Below are 26,703 nucleotides of genomic sequence, written 5' to 3' on the forward strand. Positions count from 1 at the left end.
TTTTCATAGAGAACTTTATTGAATATATCTATATTTTTATATATGTATATATACCTTCAACTTTTTGTCTTTTCCAGTGAGGATCAGTATATTGTATTGTATTGCTTCCCCTTTGCCTTATTGTCCCTTACGTGTATCAGTCTGCTGAGTTTTCCATTTGAAAAGTTTCCGGTTTGACTTGTGTCAGTTACCCAAGTGTTGGGAAAAGAACCTGGTGACTCATGCTGGCTTTTAAATGGCTTTCACATTGGGACATGAGTTGAAAACGAAAGAACAGAACGTCTGCTTTTGACCATGATCTCACAAAAGCTGAACGTTTAGGACACGTGTCAGTGTTCATTTAGTGCTGCACACATTTTCTAAAGCATGAGGCAGATGCATCTTGTTGCACTTTATGTTTACTGAGTAAAAAAAACACTGACAGCACCAACACAGACCACATTTAGCTCACTTTTCCAGCACTTAGGCTACTGACCGTGTGTCACAGGCAGGCATGAAGCCTTTTTCAGCCCAAAGGTACAGGTGTAAGAACTCTGAAACAATAGAACATTAAGAATATCTATACATACCACCACCAAAATAAATAGATTAATATAAATTCTATCGCCTACAGTTATACACTACTCAGAACATTAAAAAACACTGATTATTAGGCTACGTTGGCAATGTTAAGAAAGGAAAAGATCAATGCATTTTCTACAAGGAAATGAAGTCAAAATGAAGATGGGAGAGAAACAAAAAAAGAGAGAGGAAAGAACAAAAATATAGGCTAGACTATAGAAAGTACGAAATTAAAGAGCAATTCTGAATAGATATATAGAGCATAAAAAATGAGAAAAATATTTGTAAAAAAGAAAGTAGGACACCAAAAGGAGCACAGAAGTACACATTAGTTGCCCATTTGTATCTTTACAATGACTAGAACAACCAAGATGGAGGGAAAAAATCATAAGATAAACACTCTGACTTTCTTTTTGCCCTTGAGCAAGGCACATAACCCCCAACCGTTCCAGTGGAGCCACTCATAAACCAGTCCGTTGCCAAGGTTTGTACTGGTGGCTCCCAGTTCCAGCTTCCAACCTGTGTGTGAGGACGTTGCTGAAATAGAGCATGCATGCTCAGTCAACTCTCCCTGTACAAAACAATGCCGATAAAATAAGAATGATATAAAAATGAATTTACACGTGATCACCCTCTCACTCTGTGCACTTGCTTTCCACGTGACACCACTGACTTTAGTGTACATAAGCAAGAGAAAAGAAAAAGTCATCGAAAGGAATATAAAAAGATTACAAAAAAGAAAAAAAAAGACTTGTATAAATACCCTGCAATAACCATTACGATCATAGAAACACCAGCAACATATTAATACTCAAGGAGTTACAATCTCATGTAACCTAGAGATGATAGTCAATCACTCAGAATGAAAAGACAACCCAAAGATCACCATTTACAGACATTATGTGCTTTTGTTGAAGTGAATGGGTCGATAATATACTTAATACATTTATTATTCTAGTTTGAGAAATAGTATATAGTTATAGCTAATAGAGAGACAGAGGGAAGAGGAGCAGGAGCTGGCGATTGTGCTCTTTTCTCTTTCCCTCATCACCCAGGGTTGGGTTGAAATTCTTTTTCAAACACAGCTGATTCAGAAGTGCATCCAGAGTTTGATATATTAGTCCAGTAATCAGATTTAGAGCGCGTCGAGGGCTTCAGTCCAAAATATTAGGCAGTACATATGTCACAGAACTGTTTTCTCTCATTTGAAATATCTCAGGCGACATTTCAAAAAACGCCCTCAGACATGTGCTTCACTCAAAATCTGATTGGTTGGTTTGAAATTCTAGCAAGTTAATTTGTTACTTTTTAAATAAGAATGTGCTTTGTGTTATTCCTAAAGAGTAAGTGATGTACTTTGTTTAATAAAATGATGATTGCCCGTATTGGAGCAGCACGTGGTTTGAATTTTCAGCTTTTGATTCTAACTAAAATTCCACCCCCTGAGTGTAAACTGAATCGAACCCCCACCCTGTTGGTTTGGTTTTTCTTTTTGCAGCCCTTTGCAGGAACACTCAACAGATGCTACCCTGGAGCCTTCGGTACCAAATCATGATCATAAACAGTCATATGAACCCTGAATTCAGCTTTAGGCAATCAAATGCCACACACAGTGCATAAGAGTCCATCTTTACAAGCGCTTTTCATCGACGTTGGAGTTGTATCTAAGAGTATTTCTGTTTGCTGATGACACAAATGACCAGAATTCACAAGGAAGTTGAATATTTGTCATTTTTAGGAACAGTGGCCATTACTATGCTTTCATTTTAACCAAGGACTGTAGTGGCTTAGCCCTACCCATAATTTAGCTATAGTTTAACATGATTGCCACCTTTACTGGATATAAAAAAAAAAGGCTGTCACTGAATACAAGGTTCAATTCTAAAGTTCCTGATGCAGACTAATGGAGCCTAGCACAATCATGCAACAGACAGTAAGTCTTGTCATTCAAACAACATGGGTACCTTAGTTCCAAGGTTTTTTGTGACTACTTGCAGGTGAGCATTTATAATTTCACCATGCACCATGTTGTATTTTACAAGGATCTCCATTAGCAAGCCCAAAATGACTCAACCTTCATGTCAACGATCATCACAGGTGGTAAGAGTTTCGTCTGCACCTCTGATCCAGACACCAAACAGAAGTCTTCGATGGAAGAACCACAGTCTCCAAGACCAAAGAAGGTACATCAGGCCAGAATGTTTTCTTCAACATTCACATGGTTGTGCACCAGGTAGTTGGAGTTCTACAGTGACATCCTAAGGTAAAAGAGAGAGATCATTTGGCGAATTGAACTGTCTTGGATGGCACTTGGGTGCTCCATCGTGGCATTAAGACACCCACTCATGCTGTCTTGGACTTGGCTCTATCAACACAGTTGCTCTCCACCTGTTCTACTTGCCATACCCGGCTCCTTGCAACTTCTTCCTCTTTCACAAAAATTCATGAAATTTAAGTAGAAGGGTCACCTTTTTGAGTCAGGACATCCCAATTGGTGTCTGACATGTTTACAGAGCACAAAATCCCTGCATCGCTGCACAAAGCCACTCATTTAATAGGGATACTGGCCAAAATTAAATCAGATGTCGTTTTTGAGTGTTACACAGTCTCATTACACGTCTTTGCTCCAGCACAGTTTGCAGATAGTGCTTGACACAATTACAGAATAGGACTTTCTAAGAGCACTCCAAGTGTTGCAGGAGCACTCGGAGCAGTGCAGTGCTGCACAACATAACTATTTCAAAGGAGATGACTTCCAAAATGAAATTAGGTAAGGTTTTTGCTAGGGTCACTCTTGGAACTTTTTGGTTGCACCCTGTATAAACAAAGGATTTTCCAATAATAAAGTTTCTGTCTGGCTCTCGGATTGGTAAGTCTACTCAATGCTTAATCTTGACAGCATATTAAAATACTGAATGTTTCTGTCAAAGCAGAACAAGCAAATGTTTCACATGTTTGAACAAAGACTCTAGATGTCAGATGAAGTTACTTGTTCAGATGGCCATCATGCTGTAGTATTTAACCAAACTGTGACAACTGTGGTGGAATGGAGACACTGAGGGTGAAGCTTAAACACTGCTTCTTTCTGTAGGACTGAGGAGAATGCCCATCTGTCACGGTAATTACCTTTGACACACAATGAAAAATAAATAGGCTCCCAGTGTGGCAGCCTCCTCTGGTGTGTGTCGATAGGCTAGATATGTCTGAGGTTACTCTCCTGGGACCAGAGGTGAAGTAGCTACTGTTGACCTTGAATTAGCAGTCAACTCGTCACTGAGCAGCTTGTTACTTGGCAGAATGTTCCCATCTGAGGCACTCTGTTCCAGTCTTGTTTTAAAAGGAACAAAGAGTTGTGGCTTATGCCATCTGGCCACTTTTTAGTTTTATTATTTGTGATGTCTCAAAGTGTTGTACAGTTTACAATACGACAGAGCAAGGATTAGGTGGCTAGCACTGGCTAAAGGTGCCTTCAAAATTAGGTTGAAAACAGATTCCTAGATGTGTAGAAATTTACAGTTGACTACATATTCCATCTGGATCTAAGAAACACCAAATTAGATCTTTCTGTTTTGTTAAGACAAAGTAGAGATGGGGAAAATATAATTGTCTCCTCAGCAAGGCATGAAACTGCTGCACTGGGAGGAAATGACTTTCTCTAACACGTGAAAAAGTCATTCAGAAATTAAAACAAACAACTAAATCCTCGATTGCACCATTGCTGTACCATTAACAAACAAGGGTTCTTCGATTTTAATGCAGTTGTCATGAACTTGCACATGGCGTTAGGCGTTTTATGACTGTTTATGATGTTGGTTGGATTTATGGCAGCTAGATACCTCAGGCTCAAGGATAGAAATCTTATCGTTGTAATGTCACCCACACATTTTCAGTCCTACTCTTCCTCTCTAAGTTTCTAAACTCTCCATGTTTTTTTTTTTTTTGCTTTCTCTTTCCCCTCTCCCCCTCCTCTCTGAGGTTTAGTTTTAAACTGGCGTAGTTTTCCTGTTAAGTGTATCTGAGTTGCTATCCCGGTCCCTTTTGGCCGTCAGTCGGTCCAGGGTTCCCACGTTGCCCCTGTCCCGCTCCATGGTGGCTGTAGATATCGGGGCTGGCTGGGCCGGAGCAGTGGCTGATGTGGAGGTATTCAGTGGCGCCGCATTCTGGGCTACAGCTGCCGCCGCTGCCAGGTTGGATTTGGAGTGAGATGGGAGCGTACCGCTGCTTATCACCGCTCCTCCTCCTCCTCCTCCTCCTCCTCCTCCTCCTCCTCCTCCTCCACTGCCGCCGCTGCCGCTGGAATCTTTTGGGAAGTAGTTGTGGAGCTGGTAGAGCGTGGCGCGGTCCACCGTGCCATAGAGCGGTGGGGCGCCTCCTCCAAGGCTGCCTAGCTTGGAGTCCCTCGACAAGGTGTACAAGGAGATGTCGCCGCCTCCTCCGCTTCCACCGCTGCTGGTGTGGTGCGGGTTGGGCAGGGTGGCCACGGAGAACGGCGGGGCAGACGGCGGCAGGCTGAAGGTCTTGGAAGCTCCGATGGGCGAGGTCTCCTGCGAACGTGGCGGGTCGGTGGAGCGTGAGCTGGAGCGAGAGCGCCGTCTGAAGCGGTAGCTGGGGAGGCGCAGCATGGCGTGCGTGGTGCTCTTGAAGAGGTCGGTGCGAGAGCGGCAGCGTAGCTCCTTGTTCTTCTCGATGTAGATGTTGACAGCCAGGACGCCGACCATCTCAGCCAGGATGAAGGACAGGCCGCCAAAGTAGAACGACCAGCCGTACGAGTAGTGCCACTTCTTGTCCTCGTCCTTCTTGGGGGAGATGTCGCTGAGTGCTGCTGAGATGTACACGATCACCCCGATGATGTTGCTGAGGCCTGAGGAAATATAAAAGACTTCTAAGTGCTCCTCTGAGACAAATTAACCTGCAGCTTCATTAAACTGTTTTGCAGGCAGGAACACTAGGAGCACTTCCTTTCAATTATACAGAGCAGAGGCAGGCACAATATAAAAATCAATCTGCATATCATACATAAGAACTTCTTATTATGGCTGTATTTGACTGATAGGTGCAAAACCTCTCATCTTGAAAAAACAACATTTCATTTTAGTTTGCAGTATAATAATAATGGTAAGACAGACTGGAGTGATATGTGAGGGTTGGAAAAGCAGGCCAATGCTAAAATATTAAACCAAATTCACGTTGACTTTCTGCTGAAATGAAAGTGAAGCACAGTATTTGATTGTTATAGTCTGGATATTGTAGCTTCTTCTTATTAGGATGTCCCACTAACTAGAGCTCTGCCAGGAACCTGCAAGAGAAATCATATTTCTCCCATATTAGCTTTACTTCATTGGCTCCCTATGGAATCCAGGATAGAATTAAAAATCCTTCACCTCATATAGAAAACCCTTAATGAACAAGCGGCACTGCATCTTAAAGACTTTATTGCACCATGTTGTCCCCACAAAGCACTTCGCTCTCAGAATCTAGCTTCTAGTTTAGGGTAAGGAGGTAGGAATCCTCTCTACTTTTAAAATTAAAACTTTCATTTTTAGTAAAGCTTATAGATGGGGCCTTTTAGGTGACCCTGCACCATTCCTTAGTTATGCAGCTATAGGACAAAGCTGCCGGTTGGACTCCTCTCTCCCTTATTTGTCTTTATATGCCACCATTGCATGATGCTAATTTTGTGTCTTCTCCTGTAATTCATGTTTTGTCCTTTTGTCCTTATCTGCAGTTCCTGACCTCACTGACGTCCTGAGTGTTGCTGTCTTGTTGATTTCTATCTGCTTTCCTGTTCTTGCTCCCCTTTACTCTCGCCCCGACTGGTTGAGGCAGATGGCTGCCCTCCCTGATCCTCATTCTGCTGGAGGTTTTTTCCAATTAAAGGAGAATTTTTTTCCCCTGACTGTGGCTAAATAGCTGCTCAAATGGAATGTATGTGGACATTTTTGTGGCTTCTCTGTATAATAAAATATTCTCCTTACTATGTGAAGTGCACAGAGATGATTTACGAGGGTACGGCCTCACCTGGAAGCAATGTATGTAACTCCCATTTTTGGGCAAAACTGTACACTATAAAGTCTTATATCAGTGCCCACAAAAACTCCAAAGTTTGAGCTGGCTGCTGTTGCTCCAGAACAATACAACTCTCCACACAGTATAAACGCAGCCAAATCTGGCTTTGAATTGTTGCTCCTTGCACCTTAGTCACCCAGTCTGGCACCATCTTACTTCTTTTTTCCCAAACTGAAATCTCATTTGCGTGATTTTCAAAGTGAGAAGTTGTGAATCTTGAGAAGTGATAACCAAAGTGCACTGAAGTTAAAGGAGACTATGTTAAAAAATAATGCAAGATCAGTCTCTTCTGGTGAGGCCGAGGACTTGTTGAAGTGTCCTCGTATGTTGAATATTAGTGCTGTTTGAATACAACTGAATTGGATTCAAACGTAAGTCTCACAGTAAAAGAGCAAACCTGTGGTCTCACCTGCAGCCACAAAGAGAATCCCTCCACCGAGTATAATGTTCCTTTTGCTCTTGTAGAAGCTGCTGGAGGCGACACAAACTCCACCCAGCAGAAGCAGTATGGCACTGAGGATGGGGAAGATGCTGGAGGCTCTCACCACGCCTGCACACGACAGCAGATACATCACCCTTTTACAGCCACTGCTTTTACAACTTTATCTGATATAGAACTCAATCCTGTACTTTTGCAATCATAGTGCAGTTGATATTAGTTTTTTTGAGGTTCTGCAGCATTTGAAGGTGCAAAGTTAACAGCGTTGTGACTCTCCTGGAAAGATAAGGTGTTACCAAGACTTGCTATGGCTGACACTACAACTTGGTCGTGGGCCAGCTGCCATCTATGTATACATTTATCACATAATCTTTGGTACATAATGTCTTTTTAGTCTCTGGAGAAGCTTTGTCAAAACTGAGGAAATTACTCAATCACTTAAGTGACATCAACTGAATGGATCGGCACTTGTAATTAGGAAAAGACAGCATGTACTACAAGATGAGGTTTAAAGAAATGGGTGTTTATCAGGTCTCACAAAAATGTTGCCTTTTTGCAGTCTAATAAATATAAGAAAATAAAACTAAATTAAGAAATAAATGAAAAAATAACAAGTCGGTAAGCAGTTCACAGCTGCTCAATCTCTGCAATCTGACTGCAAAAGGTTGCATTCTATAAAAATCCTCTCCAGCGTGTCCCTCTGCAGACTCCTCAAGCCTATAAGCACCAGCGATAACAGAGAGACATTATAGAAGATTAAAATGTTGAAAAGCTCCATCTCAGGCAGAAACATGGAACAGCAGAGCCTTCATATTCTCAAGGTGACTTTTCAAGCTGCGCTAGCTTTTGTTTGCCTCTGAAGGGAAAAAAGATGCTGCTGTGATAAACATACATTCACCGAGGCTCCTGTCAGACATGTTGTTGCAAACGATTCTCTGACAAGCAAAAAGGTGCATGTGGGCGACGTTTGCCTCTTCAGGACAATTTATGGATGATTTGATAAGTAGCTGAAAGGAAAGAATGCTGCACCGAGTTTAAAATAGTGGCTTTGTAGTGATTTTCTGACCTTTTGGGTGTTTAGGTGAAAAACTCTCAACAGCATAATGAGTCATGTAATGAGTGCCTCTTTCATTGAGGCTGAATTTTTAGCCTGATGGAAGAAGACCTAAAATAATTAACTGACAAACTGATTAAGAGAGAAATGGTGATTTCTAGAGGAAAAATGCACCTAAACGCCTAAATTCACTGTTTTCCGTGTCATTCATGACTAAACTGAAATGTCTTTGGTTTGTAGACTATTTTCTCTTTCATTTACTATATGAATAATTGATTACTGAGAACAGATATTATGGGATTGATAGTGAAAACATAGTTGCATCTCAGAAACTTGTTGCTGTTGCTGATCTAACAATGAAAAAATAATCTCAACATTGCAATATGAGGCACTTTTAGGCATTTCTAATGTTTTCTCATTAGCTACAGGAGTAAAACCTGTATGTCTCCCGGGAATTCTAAACATTTTCTGCTATTAAAACACATAAAAAGACTATGCAGCCTTCGGGGAGCCAAAAGCTTCCTTCAGTCAGTGCTGCACAGCAAAGCAGACGTGAGAATTGAAGATAGCATCGCAGCCTCTTCCACAGAAATAGCTGTCTTTATATAATATATAGAGGGAACATATAGTTTGTAAAGCAGGAGGGTTCAGGGCTGCATGAACACAATCTGCTGTCACAAGGGAGGCAGGATGTGAAAACTGAACCCTGCAGCTGAAAATAATCCATTAGTGAAGGCTGATCTTTCAATCCATCTGTGGAAAAAGAAAATGCTTTTCTGTCCACCCCCAGACTCCCAACCCCATGCACCTGGGCATTTATACACACATGCACACGCTGGAGCTACACACACCTTCAGGAACACTTTGCTTGAATCTGACATCTGTGCATTGATGTCCGCCCACCATCCCCTTCTGTCCTTTCTGTATCCGAGTGCGATGGAGACTGTAGTGTGTGTATATGTGTGTTGTTTTGTGTGCTGTGTGCACCAGTGTGCGGTTATCTAATGTCTCCATACACACATGTTTGTGTGCATTTGTTGTGCATTTGTAAGAGTGAGTGTGTGCGCGTCACTCACGCAGCAGATACTCTGCAGCATCTTGGTCGTAGTCTGCGTCGTCGGGGAAATGATTGATCTGGGAACACACACCTCTCTTCAGGCCTGGAAAAAAACAAAAGACAGAGGAAGAGGAGGAGAGGTTGAGGAAGAAGAAGGTCACAGAGAAAAGGGGAGAGGACAACAGGTAAAAGACAGAAGAGTAGCAAGAGAAAGTGGAGAAAAGCCAACTGTTCTAGAAAGCAAATGAAAAAATTCTGACAGCAAAAAAAGGAGAGGTATGGGAAGGAAAATCATATGTAGAACGATGGACAAGAGTTGAGACAGAGAAATGAATTCAATGAAAAGAGATAATTAACCCCTCTGAACCCCCAGAACTGGTTTGAATTTCATCCATCCATCCATCCATCATCTATACACCGCTTAATCCTCACTAGGGTCATGGGGGGGCTGGAGTCTATCCCAGCTGACTCAGGTGAAGGCAGGGGACACCCTAGACAGGTCACCAGTCTGTCACAGGGCTACATACAGAGACAAACAATCACTCTCACATTCACACCTACGGGCAATTTAGAATGATCAATTAACCTCAGCATATTTTTGGACTGTGGGAGGAAGCCGGAGTACCCGGAGAAAACCCACGCATGCACAGGGAGAACATGCAAACTCCATGCAGAAAGATCCCGGGAAAGCTGGGACGCGAACCAGGGATCTTCTAGCTGCAAGGCGAAAGTGCTAACCACTACGCCACTATGCAGCCCATCTTGAATTTCATGTTCTCTATAAAGGTATTGCCAAAAATGACCCACCTATCACAGCCTTTAACTGTAAAAACACAAAAATTTGCCAAATTTTGAACTTTCCAGAGGTCCCTGAACTACTCATCTGTGATGTATCATTTAATGCTTAAAATTATACAAATCTAAGCTTAAATTTGTTATAATTAATCAAAATCCCTTTATTTTTTATATTTCAGTAAAAAATGCAATCATTTTTTTTAAATCACCAAAAATGAACAATTTTCTGACTATATTCAGCAAAAAACCTAAAATTTGGTGGTCCTTGGTGTAATTATGAAGCAATTAATGACTCAGTTGTGACCAAGAGTCAAGTGACAAAAATTTAAGACTTCTCGGCTGAACTGCAGGCTGTGTTTCCACAGAGCAGAGAGGACAGGGGTGTCAGATTTAAAAAGCAGTAAAATTACTATAGTGTGAAGATTCACATTTTCCCCCAGTATTGTTAACACCAACTGTAGGCATGTGGAGAAATGTAACAGATGCAGATCCCAATACTTTTCTTTTAATTTTTTTGTAAAATAAATTAAATTCGTATGTATATATTTTTTAATATAGCTGCATCATGCACCACAGAATACATTCCTGAGTCCTCTCTACTTCTAGCCGTGGTTGTGCTGTTTCCATAGACGTGTAGGACTTTATACTGTAGATGCAAAGACAGCTGACTGATGCAAAAGTGAAAGATAAAAAGAGCAAGAAAGGCCTGAGCACTAAATGCTTGTGAAAAGACTGATGGCAGAAGTCATTATCATTCATCAGCACAGTTACTCTGAGTCAGTCAGAGGACGGTGATGAGTAGTTGGTGACTCTCCAGTCGAGTTCTGTGAGACTCTGCTTAGGCAAAGTAGTGCTCTGAGCTAAAGGCTAACAGTACACCAACATGCTTACAACGATAATGCTAACAGGTGTATGATCACAGTCATTGTTGTTTATTATGCAAATGTTATCATAGCATGTATAAGCATTGAAATCCAAGCAGTTGGAGTCAAAATAGAGGAAAAGTCACCAAAGTCAGAGGGATGCAGCTGCCAGTTTTTATGTTAATGTGCAAAAATTTCAGTTTGAACCAAAGTCGTGGGCCAACTATGCCATTTTCAGGGGAAATAAAACTATTTAGATAAGGATGATGGACAGCAGGTAGATAAAAGGAGAAAATATTTGAATATATATGATTTATTCTCAAAGTCCAACCACTAGAATATCAATCATAAGCATCAAACGCTATATGCCTTCCTCCGCCTCCCTGTATGAAACATTGTTCTGGGGCCCCTGTGCCGAACTAAAGAGGTTAAAAATATTCTTCTGTGCCTTTTACTAAACGCAGCACAACAGCAGCCTGCAGTGTTTTATGCTGTAAATCACAACAGAAACTGTTTCAGTATACTTGCATGGTTTATTGGCACATAGCCATTTACCTTGACAGCTAGTTGTGACCAAATTAACATCAAGCAGGAAACAGAGATGCCAGTCTTTTTCAAAAAGACAAAACATAACAACAAAAAACAAAACAAATGAACAACAAAAAGAAATCAACCAAGAAAAACCTGAAGCAGAATGAGATCTTTTCAGAACAGACATGTCACGGACAGAATTATTCTCCTGAGAGGATCAAGAACTGGATGAAAAACACATGACAAATCCAAAAACGACTGTCAGCGAATTGGGAGAAATCCATGTGATATTTGTAATCAGTTAAAAAGAACTGCAGGCAACAACAAATGTCACTACTGACCACATCTGGCAGGACAGAAAACAGCCAAAACAGTTACTAAACTCGATGAAACCACTGTGGAGGAATATTTCACAGACACATCGTTCCATGTCACATCTCGGTGCAAGAAATGAAAAATGCAGTGAGAAGGTTGGTGTTGTTGATGGTGTTTTCTAATTTATAATCATATTAGTGCACTGAAAATAATGCAATCATTTATTTACTTGGCATTAGATGAGTTGTGGTATGTGTGCATATATTTAAGTGTCTTCTGTGTGTCTGTGCAGAAAAAATGAAGCAAAGCTTCAAAAATGCATCAAAAGAATGAACATTTGGAGTTAATTAGCCTCCTAGTACCAAGCAGAAAGTAGCCCTTGTATAATAATGCATTATGGGTACAACTGAATATCACTACATCTGCTTGTAGCTAAAGGACTGAAGGTGTTGTCGCTGTATGGGCTGCTTGGATATCATGGTGTTCTGCATTTTAAATGGGCAACAGGATGCACCATGCCATCAGGTTCCATTAGGTCTTATCAGCGACCTGCACCATCTGCTACAGGCTGCTGTTATTCACCTGCTCTATTCTGACATGTCGCCCAACTAAGTGGGAAAGTAGGGGGAGCATTAGTCATGCTGATAGTGAGCATCTCAAACTACATATGTTAGTTTCTAGCCTTGCAATTAAATATACGTCCAGATGTTTAATGGTTGGTTAAAGGTGTCTTGACATGCAGCATATCTGTTAGCAACACCCAACCTCTGATAAAGCTCAGGATATGAACCCAAAAACTCCTAAATCAAAGTCTGCTGTCCATTTTAACCACCTCTGTGGGATTTCATTTCTAAACACCATCCACTCAGGTATAACCTTCCAACAACATCACTGGAAAAACAAATGTATTGTCAAGGAGACAGGGTTGACCTCCGTTGCTTTCCTGGGACTGTTCCCGTCATTGTTGTGGTCTACTGGTTGATTGATATGCTCTACCCGACCAAATTCTCATAGATTTTTATCAGGCTACTAAAAGCAATGCAGGTTTAATCCATTATTTTTGGTGGCAAAACAAACAGATAACCTCACCTTTTTAACTCTCTCAACCCTAAAAACTGTTGGCAGGTTTGAAACGCTGAAATTAAACCATTTATCTGTCAGAAAGTGTAAAAACAGAAGGCTTAACCTTGCAATGGTACTTGAACTACTTATCTGTAATGTGCCGTTTGGTCAGGAACTAAACCAAATCTACTCTTAAAATGATGATAGTTCATCAAATCACTTTATTATACATGTTTTGTTGAGAAAATTGCTAAACAAATCCTTGCTCTGACCAAAACTAAAGATTCTATGCAATATTTCCATGTAGACATTTTTGGATTGATGGCATTAGAAGTGCACATACGACACAGATGGCATTTGATTTAACTCTCCTTCTAGCCATGTCTGAGTCGTTTCTATAAAAGCCCAAGACCAGAAACTGCTCAGACTTCAGAGGGTCATGTTTTGAATTGACTCTGACTCTGATCCAGACTCACTGACACCACGTCAAAGAAGGCGTCGGTGTGGCTGCTTTGTGTTGGCCGGCTGAAAAAGTCAAATGTAAACTCTGTAAACAGCAGTTTGCATCTCACAGCTAAAAAAACAACATGACAGATCATCTAAAAACAGCAGCAAGCTCATCTGTGTTATATTCCTCAATATGAATATGAGTCTTCTCTGAGTCTGTTCTTAACATTTCAGTATAAAATAACCAACTTCAAATAATTTCATCTGCTGCAAATATTCCATTTTTATGTGTATTTAGTATTCATTTAAGCTAATAAGGCTTGCAGGTTGTACTTAGTGATATGAGGCCGATTCAGTTCATGTAGACATAAAATGCTGATTTTTCTTGAACCCTGAACTGAATTAAACTGTACTGAGTTACGCTGAGTTGGACTGGATTGAACTTCGAATGGAAATGAGCTGAACTGAATTAAACTAAATTGAACTAAATCAAATTAAACTGAATTAACTTAACTGAATTAAAATGAACTTAGCTGAACTGAACTAAACTGAATTAAACTAAATTTAACTGAACTGAACTGAATTAAAATATTTTTAATTCAAGAAAATCAAACTGAACTTAACTAAACTGAATGAAATTGAACTGAGCTGAATTGAATTAAACTGAATCAAATTTAATTGAACTGAATTGAATCAATGTGGACTAAACTGAGCAAAACTGAATGATATTGAACTAAACTGAACTGAAAGTTGAACCAGTGTCAACTCATCATGGGACCTCAAGTTGTTGCTGCAACTTGACATTCTTATGGCTGACCTCAAAGATGGTAAAAACTTACAAAGCAGATCAACGCAATAGACAAATGAAACCAAAGTAGAGCAGGACGTCACACTGGTGGCGTGTAAATGTGACTGTGTTTGTGAGTAAGAGAACACCTATTTCTGTCTGCTCTGATTACACTGATGCCGCACTGACCTCTCCGAGACCCTCCGGTGACAAACGCCAGAGACAATACGTACATTCAACCCCCAACGCATGGAGAGAAGGTTTCCATGGCTTTAAACAAACACCAGCCGTACCTTCGAGGCAGCAGATCCTCCAGAGGCCGGAGTGGGTGAGAGCCCCCGGGTCCTTCTTGTCCTTATTGGAGCTGGAGTCGTCCTGGGAGGAGTTAGCCGTGCTGTTGCAGATGAAGGCCCGGGCGTACAGCCAGTAGTCCGTACCGATGGCCACCGTCATCAGGGCGAAGGCTGCGAACGCTCCCATGGTGGTCAACAGCACCTGGATGCCTCGTTCCCACCACACCATGGCTGGGCGGGGAAGGAAACTAACATCTGGCAAGAGCACAGACAACAAAATCCACCGTCTGACTACTGCACAACATAGTGCTTGAGTTTAAACTGTGCCAAGTAACAGTAATAGGTGATTACAGGAAGCTGGATTAAGGTTGGTACTGTTTTATTTTACTTAAAGTTCTGCAGATTTGATGATCTTTCCTGCAAGAAGTCCATCACAAATCCATGTGTTAGCTGTGTGGCTGTTAGCAGCATTGATCCCTTACTTCCAGTCGCCCATTACTGAAACACTCAGCGCTGACTGGTCACACTCATCCCGTGGACTTCTAATAAAGTTGACTTAAAGATTATGTACTTCACAGGTGACTAATAGAATTTCTGTAAATATTTTGAGAACCTACACAATTCACACACAAGTCTCTGTTTTGGTCATTTCTCCCATTCAGTTGTGGTGAAATGTTGTAACTAGGTGACATTAAATCATCATTTAGACATTTCATGACATGTGAAATGGTTTTCCACATGAGAACACGTCTTCATGTGAAATATTTGAAAGTCTTACACCTGTATGTGAGCACTATATAAACTAAGATTTATACTGAAAAAAGAAGGAAAATATTAAAATAATACAAAAAATATTTCATAATTAGTTCCTCTAAGTTAGCTACCTGTAGGACACTGAGCCATTTTTTCACCTAAGAAAGTACATTTTGGCAAAATGAAAGAAGGGAAGTTAGATTCATTAATGACGTGACGAGCCGTGAGCGTGTGAACACGTGTGTGAATACCAGGATGTGAAACTAACTTTTTAATCCACTGACAGATATGTCCAAATATGATTGATTCAATAGTAAATGATCATTTAGTGGCTTAAATCTACCAACCACTTCCTGTTAAACCAGTATCTGGCTGCTGCTAGTTTCCCACCGTGGTGCACCAGCTGGTGGAAATGGGTTGGAGCATTAAAGAATTAGTTTAGGAACAAATATTGGCAATTAAAATGTTGAAACATGTTCTAAAAGCTGAAGAAATGCAATTTTTTAGCAATTGTCACCGCCTACCGCAATTTCATTGCAACAAATATGCTTAAATCATCGCAACTTACGTCGCAATTTTTTTTAGAAAAGCTGCCGCAAATTCAGGCATTTTGGGCCTCAACAATCTGGAAAAATGCCCACAAAATCCTAGAGAGACTGATTAATGCACAGAGAACATTTAAACTCTTTAATTTTACAATGATATCACAGGAAAAAAATATCCAAATTTGATAATGCAAGTGCTTAAGTGGTTGTCTTTTCAATCTGACTTGTATTTGGATGAAGTTTACCTGCTTTGATCAGTGTATAGACGTTTTATCAGTGGTAGTTAGTGACAACAGGTGATTACAGGTGACAGAATTATAACCAAACTGGACAGCATAATCGCAGTTCTAGGAAAACCTGCTTTTCAAACAAGGCTATTTATTTCAGTGTTTGGATTCATGTGAAAATATGCAGATTCTTGCTTAATCCATTGACATCCATCATAATTTACTGGTTAAAATCTTCCTGAAATGCCTAAACGCCTGCAAAATTGAAAATGACTAACAAAAAAAGACATGTAACCATTTCTGCATTGCAGCCTGTTCACAATTTATTCATTGAACTGTCAAATATTTATGCATTAATAGAACTACTGTCCCTCATGGGCCACTGTAGGTGACTGGTGGGAGCTGTGATGGGGTTGGATTCGGTGTGAGCACACTGGAGCGTTTTTTATTTATTTTTTTAAATCAAAAAACAGCACACACAGCCCGAAGCGGTAAAGAAATGTTGGCGGCACGCAGCCAGCTAAGAACAAAATGCCGACCCCACTGCATCAACAAAAATACTAAAACTCCAAATATTGTTCCAAAGCTGAGTGGACAGAAATGGAAAGAAGAAGGTTCGAAAATTTGAACAATTATATAGCTCAGCGGCTTTTCTGAGCAGATTTAAATACTGACCTTCCTCCAAAAAACAGGACTTCTGAAGAGTTTCACAATCAAAGCAAAAAACAACAAAACTAGGAGGTATGGCGGCTTCTGATCAGTAAAGAGCAGCTGAAGATAGACGAAAGAAATACTGAGGTTTTTGTACACATTAATAAAAACAAGAGGGTAGAAGAGATAAGAGGAGTGGAGACGAGAGGCATAAATGGGAGCTGAGAGGTGAACAGTGAGAGCGACTAGAAGAGGAAAACTGAGCTACAACACATCTGTTGTGCTTCAGGAGACATAAATGAAAATGGAAGAGGAGGGGATGCTTCTGCAGCCACAGGACTCCATTTAGCTCCCAGTAAGATTTTCAACCGTTTTAATAGAGATGGAGAGAAAACGCCGGCACCAGCATTCGCTCTGGAGAAACCCTGAACCACGGTTTCTATTCATGCAGCCACAAACGGGAGATTAATGTAAACAATCGATCGCACAGAGAATACCAATCCCACTGCATGCTTTCAAACTATTTGGCTAATTCAGCTGTCCTGCTGAGCGTTGCCATGGCAATGCAAATCCCAAAATAACAGCGACCACTGCTACTTTGACCCTGAAAGTGACCCGCCTGCTGGAATATGCATAAGGTAAGTCCCAGGAAGACGTTACTGCAATTAGTATTCAGATTAATTTTTTTTCTATATCAAAATTGTGCTCTAATTTTTTTGGTCTATTGTAATGCACTTAAGGAAATATTTCAACTGCAGTGAGTCATCTTTAATTTGAGTTGTCTTTTACCTCCATTTTTCCTATAAAAACAGACTAAAAGCTCCGAGGCATTTTGTTTGCTGGACTCTAACAGTGAAACCTCTGTGCAGCTCACAGTGATTCAACAAGTAAGCATCCCTATTTAGGAGAGAACAGATAAGAAGCTACCATATGGCTGCCATTATAGCTGTTACTGCTACCTGAAAAACATTTAAACTGTTTGAATCATGCTTTCTAACAATATATAATCGAGACCAGTGCCATTAAAAATACAGAATATTCACTCAGGTCAGTGAGTGTTTAGGGGTTAGACATTATTTGTAAGTTACGTGGTCATAATGTGCATTTAAGCGTGTCTTTTCAGCATTTTAAGCAAAAGTAGAAAAAAAAAGCCCCAAACTTATCCCTGAAACTTCTTTTATTCATGCAGATATCCAGGGGAACCGCTCTGCTTGACTCAGCTTGCTTTAAGGAAACAAAATTAAACTCTTGAGCGGCCATGTGGAACAACCAGACATTAGAACGTGGGTTAGAACTAAATAAAAAATAGATGGAAACATGTTAATACTAAAATGTGCAGAGTCGGGGAAACCTTTACCCTGGAGCTGAGTGGGGATCTGACAATAACACAACTCAGACCAAACTTTACGTAGCACCGTTACTCTGTATACATTCAATACAATCCTACACACTACACACACTACAGTTGGATATATTATCCATCCTCCAATATCTGTACATGTCAAGGTCGTATATAGTATTTATTATGTCTTTATTTTTATCCTTATTGTACTTTTGTGTTTTTTACTATGCTTCATTTGTATCTACCTGTTGATATGTGAGAGTTTCCCCAGTGAGGGATTAATAAAGCTTATCTTGACTTATCCTTTGTTATGTTTTGTTATCGATATTTATATTTCAGACAAGATAACAGAGATAAATTTGCCAAAGTGATTAGCCAAGTCATTACTATAATAATATAATAAATTCCCCATATGTTTTCTCAAAGTGCTTTACAATGTATACAGCATATGCCATCCTCCATCATTTACATGAATAAATACATAAAACTATATATATACCTTATTAAGTACAGCCCAATAAATAAGTCTTGTCCATCCATACATACTGTATATATAAACAGACTAGTGTGTCTCAAACAGTTAGAAAACTGTGAAAACGTGATCTTTTTTGATAATTTAATTCTAAAATGTCAACTTTCATATATTCATTTCACATAAAGTGGAATATTTCAATCTCATGAAATTTTGAAATCCAATATCTCACATTATTAGAAAATTTCCTATGACGGATTAAAAAAAGGGAATTAAAAAACAGAAATGTTCAACTTTTAAAAAGTGTTCAATCAGACACTGCTTGGTAGAGGCTCTGCATCAGTATACAGAAATAAACTGAAAATGTGTGTAAATACGCCTCAGGCAACAGTGCAAATTTCCACTAAATATTTTCTCTTTTTACAAAAATTGTGTTGCATCCAGTCTAGACAACAAGAGGTGACACAATCCTACGTATCCTCACTGTACTCACTCCTGATTGGCCGCTCGCTTCAAAGAATTTATGGCACTCGACCAACCAAGGCTGCTCTATACAATTGAAAATCTGTTGTTCGGAGCCACGGTGCATGTAGAGACAACTAAATGAAAATAAAACAACATGTCAAGTGTCAAGCAGGTGATTCCAACGTTGCGCTACCTGTTTCCTTACATCCACTTTTCTTTTTTACAGTTTTCCTCAACTCCTCACACGTCCCTTCTGTCATTTAAATATGCAAACATTTAGCTTGGTTACACAAATGTCAGCGCAGACTAATCGAAGCCTTCTGAATCCACACATCTGGACACATCTGTACTCTAATGTGTGTGTGTGTGTGTGTGTGTGTGTGTGTGTGTGTGTGTGTGTGTGTCTGTTATTACCTGGGGGCATGTTTCTGCCTTTCGCCTCCATCTCCTCTCCCCCCTGCTGCTGCTGCTGCTGCTGCTGCTGCTGCTGCTGCTGCTGCTGCTGCTGCTGATCTTCTTCTTCTTCTTCGTCAGTGAAGAGCGCTCCCCGGTCCGACCCGCCTCCATCCACCGTTTATCCCCCTTCTCCCTAATTCCCCCTTCTCCCTCGCCACTCTGCCACTTCCTCTTTTTTCTTAACCCTTCTTCCTTCTCCTCCTGCACTCGCCCTCCTTTCCACCAACTGCTCTCTTTTGTTTTTTTGTTGTTTTTTTTTTTTATCTTGAACACACCTCCTTCGCTCCTTTCCAGCAAGTAGAGGGGGGCAGATACTTCTTCACTTGGCGTCCTCTCTTCTCATTGAATTGTCGTGGCAGTCATCTTAGCTACTGAGGAAAGGCAGGAAAGAAGAAGAGGTGTGGGGAAGGAAGGGTGAGAGGAGATGAGAGAGAGAAAGAAAAGAGAGGGACAGAAGGGAAAGGACGGGGAGAAGAAGATGAGGGGAGCGAGATGAGAAGATGAGATGGTGGTGGTGGTGGGGGGGTGGGCGAGGGATTCGATTAACGAACGTGACATGAAACCAGAGGATGCTCCTGTATGGAAGCATCTCCTCTGCAAACATGTTTTCTACATGGTAATATACCACAAGAGAAACAAAAACAAACAAACAAACATGCAAACATCCAAAAACCTGATGCCGACAGCAACAAAAAAAAAAAAAAAAAAATTACAAGCCCCTCCCTGTCAAACACAAGAAGCTGGTTTGCCTCCACAGAGAGAGAGATATAAAGCAATAGAAAAGAACAGGCGATGCGAGAGAGCGTGGTCTATTCCATTGCCATGGCAACACTGAATTCCAAAGTCTATGGTGGAGCTGGTGAGTGTGTGAGTGTGTGTGTGTGTGTGTGTGTTGGGGGAGTAGAGGGATGGATGTAACAGCTGAGAGGATTTTGCTGAGATTATAAAAAATAAAATAAAATAAGTGTGTGATTTCGGTCGGTGTGTGGAGGAGCCTGGATGTGAAACATGAAGGATGTCAGAAACACGCATGTTTGTGTAGCGGATGTACGTGACCGCGTACAGCACACGAGGAATGAACATTCACAGCAGAGATGACAGACTTGTGAGTCATTAGCGCTGCGGTCACAGTGTCTCGGCATGTTTCATCCGTCCAACTTTCTTCCTATTGGTGCGATTGTTCATTACAGGCATTTAGCAGCGTGTCGTGCTTTCAAATGCACAATGCAGAGTTTTTCCGGGATTTCGATGCCTTGCTAAAGGGCATTACTGCAGAGTGGCTCGCTTTCCCGCGTGAACTCACGTCCTACATTCAGCAAGGGAGAGTCTTCCTGAACAGAGAATCCCCATCAGCACTGACACGGGGTCGCGTTTAGCTTGTTTTTTTGTTGTTTTTTTTCTCTGAAAGCTGTTGCCAAAACTGCAGGGCACCAGAAATCCACATGAGAGATATCTGCAGCAACACAGCAGGAGATCTCGAGCTGCTTCACTATTTGGAAACTCCCAAGAAAATCAGCAGCATCGTTCTTTGTTCAAAACACATTTAACTGACAAAAACAAAACTAAAAAACTTGAGCAGAGCAGTGCATCGTGACTGTTGTCTGTTAGCAGACATGGATGAACTACTGGGAGGAATTTAAACAGCCAGAAATCTTCATGAAGACAAACTTTAGCTGAAAAATCTTCTTGCAGTGACGAGTTTTTACCCGTAAACTTATTCAAGTGCCTTTCCTTGAGCAGAAACAAGTTGATTTCGTGCAAACTTTGATCAGAAAATCTAAACATTTGGTCGACTATAGTGTCCAGGTCAACTGGTTGGTTGATACGCTCTCATCAATCAATAGCTTTTCAGTGCATTCGAGGATCAGTCCATCATTTTTAGCAACAAGAAGAACAGACTACCTTTAAATACCTCCACATTTCCGCAATTTGAAACTGCTAGTGCTAACGTATTTCATGCTTGGATTTGGCTAACTGACAACACACAGATGCACCCTGCCCTTCAGCCCACATCAGCCCCACTGTGTCCCTCCAAACACCACAGGGCATTTTAGAGAAAGATTCTGCTAAATATTATATATACAACTGAGTAAAATTGAAATAGAAAGTTATTTCTAAAGATATTGTAGTAAACCTGTTGATTACTTTATATTAAATAAGTCAGAAAGCCTTGGAGTCTGGCCAGTCTTTTCTTCAGGAGGAAATGACATCATGCGGAGCAGGTCATGTGATCTGGAATTAACACACTCCCTGGAGAGGTGTTTTTGTAATGGGGAACTTAGTGGAAAGGGATTTCTGGGGCACAGATACAATTTATTATTTTCCTTATAAAATGTGATATATTGGCAAAAAAGAAATAGCTGTCATGATTATCTCATCTTAATAAAAGAACACAATCCAAACTATTTCTGAATCAGTTCATTTTATTATTGTTTAGTTCATTAGAAGGTGGTTGTTATTAAATTCAGACGGTTATTTAGTTGACATTTTAGTGATATCCAGTTGTTTTTTTATTACTAAGTGATTGTTTCCATAATAAATAATTGTGGAATTTGCAAACATGATCATAATGAAGATAAAAAAAATATTTTTTTTACTTTTAATTAAAAAAATGTTAGACTGTTAGAGGCTTCAAGTCCAATGACCAACTGTACAAGAAGTAATTTAACATTATTTGGATTCTGAACCACTAATACATTCAGTAAGCTTCATTTAAAAACATCAGTCACATAGTCCAGCCTGTAGAAGTTCTTTTTCCTGTTGTCAGTGCTATTTTTCTATTTGTCAACAGACTTATCCGAAAACTACAAAGATGACTTTTATTAAACTTGATGAGGTGAAACATCAAAAGAGGCAATTAAATTTTAAATTCAGATCGCTTTCATTAACATTAGGGCATCGGCCTCGGTAGTGGACACATCCTCCTGGATATCATTGGACAGTCAGGACTTGATTTGTGATTTAAAATAATTAAAAAAAAAAAAAAAAACATGTTTGCTCTTTTTTTTTAATTAATAAATGATTGTTTCCATAATAAATAATTATGTAATTTGTAAATACATGATCATAATGAACATAAAACATTTTTTTTTTTTTTTTACTTATAATAAAAATGTATGCAAGATATATCCCATGGACTTCAAAATTCCCTCAGTTATATATTGACCCATTGTACACAGTAGTCTGCACTGATTTTGTTATTATTTTGGTATAAAATAACCACATTAGAGCAATTTAATATGCTGCAAACTCTATTTTTTATGTTTATTTGGAATTGATATAAGCTGATAGGGCTTGCTCCTAGAGTGCACCTCAGTGCACTTTTGATCACTTCAGTTAACCTTGGGATAACATGCGGATTTTACATTTCTTGCAACCAACTGGGAGCTATGGTAATAGAATTCGACTTATGAGCTACGATTGATATCGGCCTATCGGTGATTTATTGGTATGGGTGTATATATTGTTGGATATGTGGCTAATATGAAGACGTTCTGTGTTTTGTTTGTTTTAACAGAGTACCATGCAGGAAAAGATGCTTGGGGCAATCTAAAACCTCCAAAGGAAGCCTCTGTGGAGGCATCGGAATCAGATGTCCAAACCACCTAAACGTTCGACACAAAAGAGCAGCGGTTCTACTCCGAGCTTCTCACCCTATCTCTAAGGCTGAGTCAAGCCACCCAAAGCTCATTTCAGCCGCTTGTATCTGCGATCTTGTTCTTTTGGTCACTACCAAAGATCATAGGTGAGGGTAGGAACGTAGATGGATGGTAAATTGAGAGCTGAGCCGTAAGGCAAGCCATGACGGTTCAGTATAACGCTCGCATTACTGCGGACACTGTCAGCAATTCACCTGTTCATCTCCCGCTCCATTTTCCCATCACTCATGAACAAGATCCTAAGATACTTGAACTCCTTCGCTTGGGGAAGCAACTGCCCCTCAACCCGGAGGGAGCAATCCACCGGTTTCCGGCAAAGAACCATGGCCTCAGACTTGGAGGTGCTGATCTAGTTGTGAACTAGTTTGTGTCATATATTAATAGCAAGCTAAACAATGATCCCATCGTTTCCCTTCTCAATATAACTCTAATGTAGCTAAAAAGTATCGGTTTGTATGTCAGCTTTGGAATCGTTTGATTACGAAAAACCTCAATTCCAGTTTTGTTATCCTCTAGGATTCAGACTGAGTCACATGTACAAGAAACCATGACAACTTCTGGTCTGTAGTGTCGCAATTAACATAGGAAAAGTGGAACATCTGGAAAGCATGTTCTACCATGAACATTACAGCTACTGTAAGCAACAGCTATTCTGCACTGGAATCAGTCCTTCACATTCAAAGACGACAACACAAAACTGTGGTTCCAAAAATCATCTGTTTAAATTGAATGACCCGTTCACGGCCTACATCTGAAGCTGGGGGTTTGAAGAGTCTCTGCTCTCTTCTAAAGGAAACGCTGCTGTTACAGAGACAGTAAAACAAATTATTCCCCGTGTAGGGAAAGCAAAGAATCAAAAATTACAGTCAGAAATTAAAGCTTTCTATGGCATCGAGTGAGCAAGGAGTCCATCCAGAGAAAACTGTACACACTAACGCTGGCTGGAACTCTTCAACACATCCACCCCCACCAGGGAACGAGGAGAAATTTAGCATTGACTAGCAGGATTTTTGGATTATGAAACTTACAGGAAATACTGGTGAAAAACCAAAGTGTGAATTTTTTCTCATGCAGCATTTAAACATCTCTTTTGCTCTGGTCTCGCAGACAGAGGAACGGAACTGACGTACCATCACTGATGTCACTCTGGTTCCTAAAGAGCATTTTATTTGGGTTTCCTGCTTTCCTTCTTTGCTCTGCAATAGACAGTAACTCTCTTCTTGCCATCTAGTAGCTGGATTTTCTTTTGTCGTGATCAGATCAATGACGTGAACTCAGTGGTAAATTATCGCATAAAGTATAAATTAGTAGATGAAGAGAAGATGTTTCTGTAAATGCAGCATTCTCTGATTGGCAGTTCCTCCCACATCTACACAGATCTGTATATAAGCATTTATCTGCAGGCATTTCAAAACGATGCTGAAAGCTGAAAGGTTGATGCCTCCTCTTTTTAAATCCTGCCTGGGGTACATTGGGGGGCTTTTGATTAGAATAAATCCTGCTGAATTACTAGTCAGACTAATTATCACCACCTTATGGCCTTTTGATGAGTTATGTAACTCCATGAATTGAGAAAATTCTCTCAAATTTTGCAGAATTCTATCTTTAACTGAATGAAGACTTTATTGTAATTGAATAGTTTGTTGCAAACTTGATGCATTTATGTCAAATCTGCCATCTCTACCTGGAAATTACAGCAAACCTTTCACTTAATCTCTAATTAATGACTGAAGAGATATAAAACTAATTTATGACAGCACAAAACAACTGATTATTCTTGTTAGATGACAATTTCAGTGCTATCTAAGTCCCTGTGTGGCCCATCTAGTGGCCCCTGCAGGAGTTGCAGCTGAGATGTTGCTCAGTATTCATCTTGATTGCTTCTTCTGAGGCCCACTGAAAAGCCCTGCAGAACCCCCTGGGAGGCCTGCCGCCATCGCTAACAACAAGCAGGAAGTCAGACGTTGTTGTTCTGTGCTCAGAGCCCTGAAAATAAACCTGCTTGCTCACACTGACTGTGGATTATCAGGGAGTCCTGATGCTGCAGCGCAACACAAACAGAACACATGTTGGAAAGGGCTCGCCGGCGGCAGCACAGACGCAAAAGGATGAAAGTTCAAGGACAAAATGAGCAACCAATGCAACAATGGTATGAATCCTGCTGTGAATACAGAACAGCAGCGGAACGTGGACAAAATGTAGCAGCTCATTGTGGCATTGGTCATTATGGGAGCAACACAGCGGGGAGCCACCATCAAAAAGCAAAGAGGGCGGACAATCAGAGTCATCGGATTATTTGACTCTGAATTCAACAAGTGCAAATTTCAGTAACTCATTGTCATCGTTATTCTCCAATATTCACAAATTCAGCGTGAAAAATTCAAAGCACAAACATTCAGACTGCTCAGATTTGATGAGCCGCATCTACAATTCAGTATCACTGATTCAGTGTTAAAAAATTCTGATAAAACAGGTGGGAAACCAGGCGTGAGTAATCAAATTCCCGATCAATGAGTCTTTGGTCATGTGACACCAGTTCACTATCTGTGGCACTGCAATGCTTTTGTCTTAGTGTCTTTGTCTTTTTTTCCTACTGTGCCTTGCATGTTTGCACCAGGGTCTGAGAGAAATGGCATTTCAATCCCATCTATGTCCTGTACATACAACACAACTGACAATCAAGCTGACTTTGACACGATAACACACAAGATGACTTGTCGTAACACACAGTTTAATGATACCAGGCTGCTCTCTTTGAATGAATGTGTAGAATACAAAACACTGCACAATACTGCTGACAATTTTCTGTGGCTATTTGAGTTTCAAAGACATTTCTGCAGAGTATTTATGGGAATGTTTGCCCTTAAATCCATACTATACTGCAGAAGAACAATCTTCTCATCTTCCTATTTTACAAAAAGATCAAATCTGGCCACTGTTTTCGGTAAAAGACAGCAAAGTTAAGCTTTTTATAACTTCCATCCCACACTGACATTTAGCACAAAGCCCAGCTGGAGCAAAGTGAAACTCAATAGGCAGGAAGCAGGATCAGTTTGCTTCTTTCAAGAACATTCAACACTCAGACAGAGGAATCTAAATGCAGACTCCTGGAGCCCACACTCCACACATCCTACACATACTATAAGACACGGTGTTCTTTACCAAAGGACACAAAGCAAGGACGGAAAGTTCATGATGTGATGCTCTGATGTGCTAGAATTAAATATTCCAAACACGTCCTTTAAATGATGCTATATTATCGTCCAGTCGGAGAAACGGTGTGAATGGAAGTTTACAGTGAACAGCTGATCCCTGAGCATCTTCACACCCAACAGTTTTGCATAACATTGCATCTTTGGATTATTTTTTCACGACATTTACTGTTTTCTCTGGTGAGATCTGTCTTACCTTGCACGGATTCTCTTCACTTCCACCTCCAGCGTGGAGCTTTGTCCGATAAGAGCAGCTCTAAACTGCCTCTAAATGAACACAAACGCAGCACAGAGCGGTGCGCCGTCAGACGCTTCCAGTACAATGTGTCCATGTGCTGCGCTCCTCCACAGCTCCAAGCATGCGCATCGCGCTCCCATTGACGCGCAGTCGTGTCATTAACACATAGAAATAAAGTTCCGGTATGCTGACTGTGTTGGTATTGATTGGCTACGCGCTCACCTCTGCAAGAGAAACTTTTGCAGCCGATGATGGAGGCGCATGATTGGACAGAGAGGGAGGAGGAGGAGGAGGAGGAGGAGGAGGAGGAGGAGGAGGAGGAGGGAGGTGAGGTGGATGCTGTTGTTTCCGTCGATGTGTAATCAGGGATGGAACAAACTGTGACATACTGGAGTTTCTCCTAAATGTCACTG

The 26,703-nt window shown here is 40.5% G+C and overlaps 1 protein-coding gene across 3 annotated transcripts; it reads right to left on the reverse strand.

Annotated features, from left to right (window-relative positions):
* LOC111568093 (voltage-dependent calcium channel gamma-4 subunit-like) lies at positions 1-26,481 on the reverse strand. Of its 3 annotated transcripts, none has more exons than XM_055018188.1 (6): positions 26,249-26,481; positions 19,140-19,549; positions 14,271-14,525; positions 9,197-9,280; positions 7,037-7,177; positions 1-5,422 (listed from the first exon to the last, which is right to left on the reverse strand). In XM_055018188.1, exons 2-6 carry the CDS (start codon positions 19,168-19,170, stop codon positions 4,545-4,547), a joined length of 1,389 nt encoding a protein of 462 aa, XP_054874163.1. In that variant the 5' UTR covers positions 19,171-19,549; positions 26,249-26,481; the 3' UTR covers positions 1-4,544. The 3 variants fall into 3 exon arrangements, with proteins under 3 accessions (XP_054874163.1, XP_054874162.1, XP_035803733.2); XM_055018187.1 differs by having other exon boundaries at positions 19,140-19,552; XM_035947840.2 differs by lacking the exon at positions 26,249-26,481 and having other exon boundaries at positions 19,140-21,301.
* Positions 26,482-26,703: the final 222 nt, after the last annotated feature.

Source organism: Amphiprion ocellaris, chromosome 15, assembly GCF_022539595.1.
Source record: "Amphiprion ocellaris isolate individual 3 ecotype Okinawa chromosome 15, ASM2253959v1, whole genome shotgun sequence".
Classification (NCBI taxonomy): domain Eukaryota; kingdom Metazoa; phylum Chordata; class Actinopteri; family Pomacentridae; genus Amphiprion; species Amphiprion ocellaris.

Coding starts and splice junctions, on each gene's coding strand:
- LOC111568093 (XM_055018188.1), bottom strand. CDS start 19,170: ATGGAGGCGAAAGGCAGAAACATGCCCCCAG. Junction 14,526..19,139: donor AGGCAGAAACATGCCCCCAG/GTAATAACAGAC, acceptor TGCTCTTGCCAG/ATGTTAGTTTCCTTCCCCGC. Junction 7,178..9,196: donor TGCTGCAGAGTATCTGCTGC/GTGAGTGACGCG, acceptor TGTCGTGTGCAG/GCGTGGTGAGAGCCTCCAGC.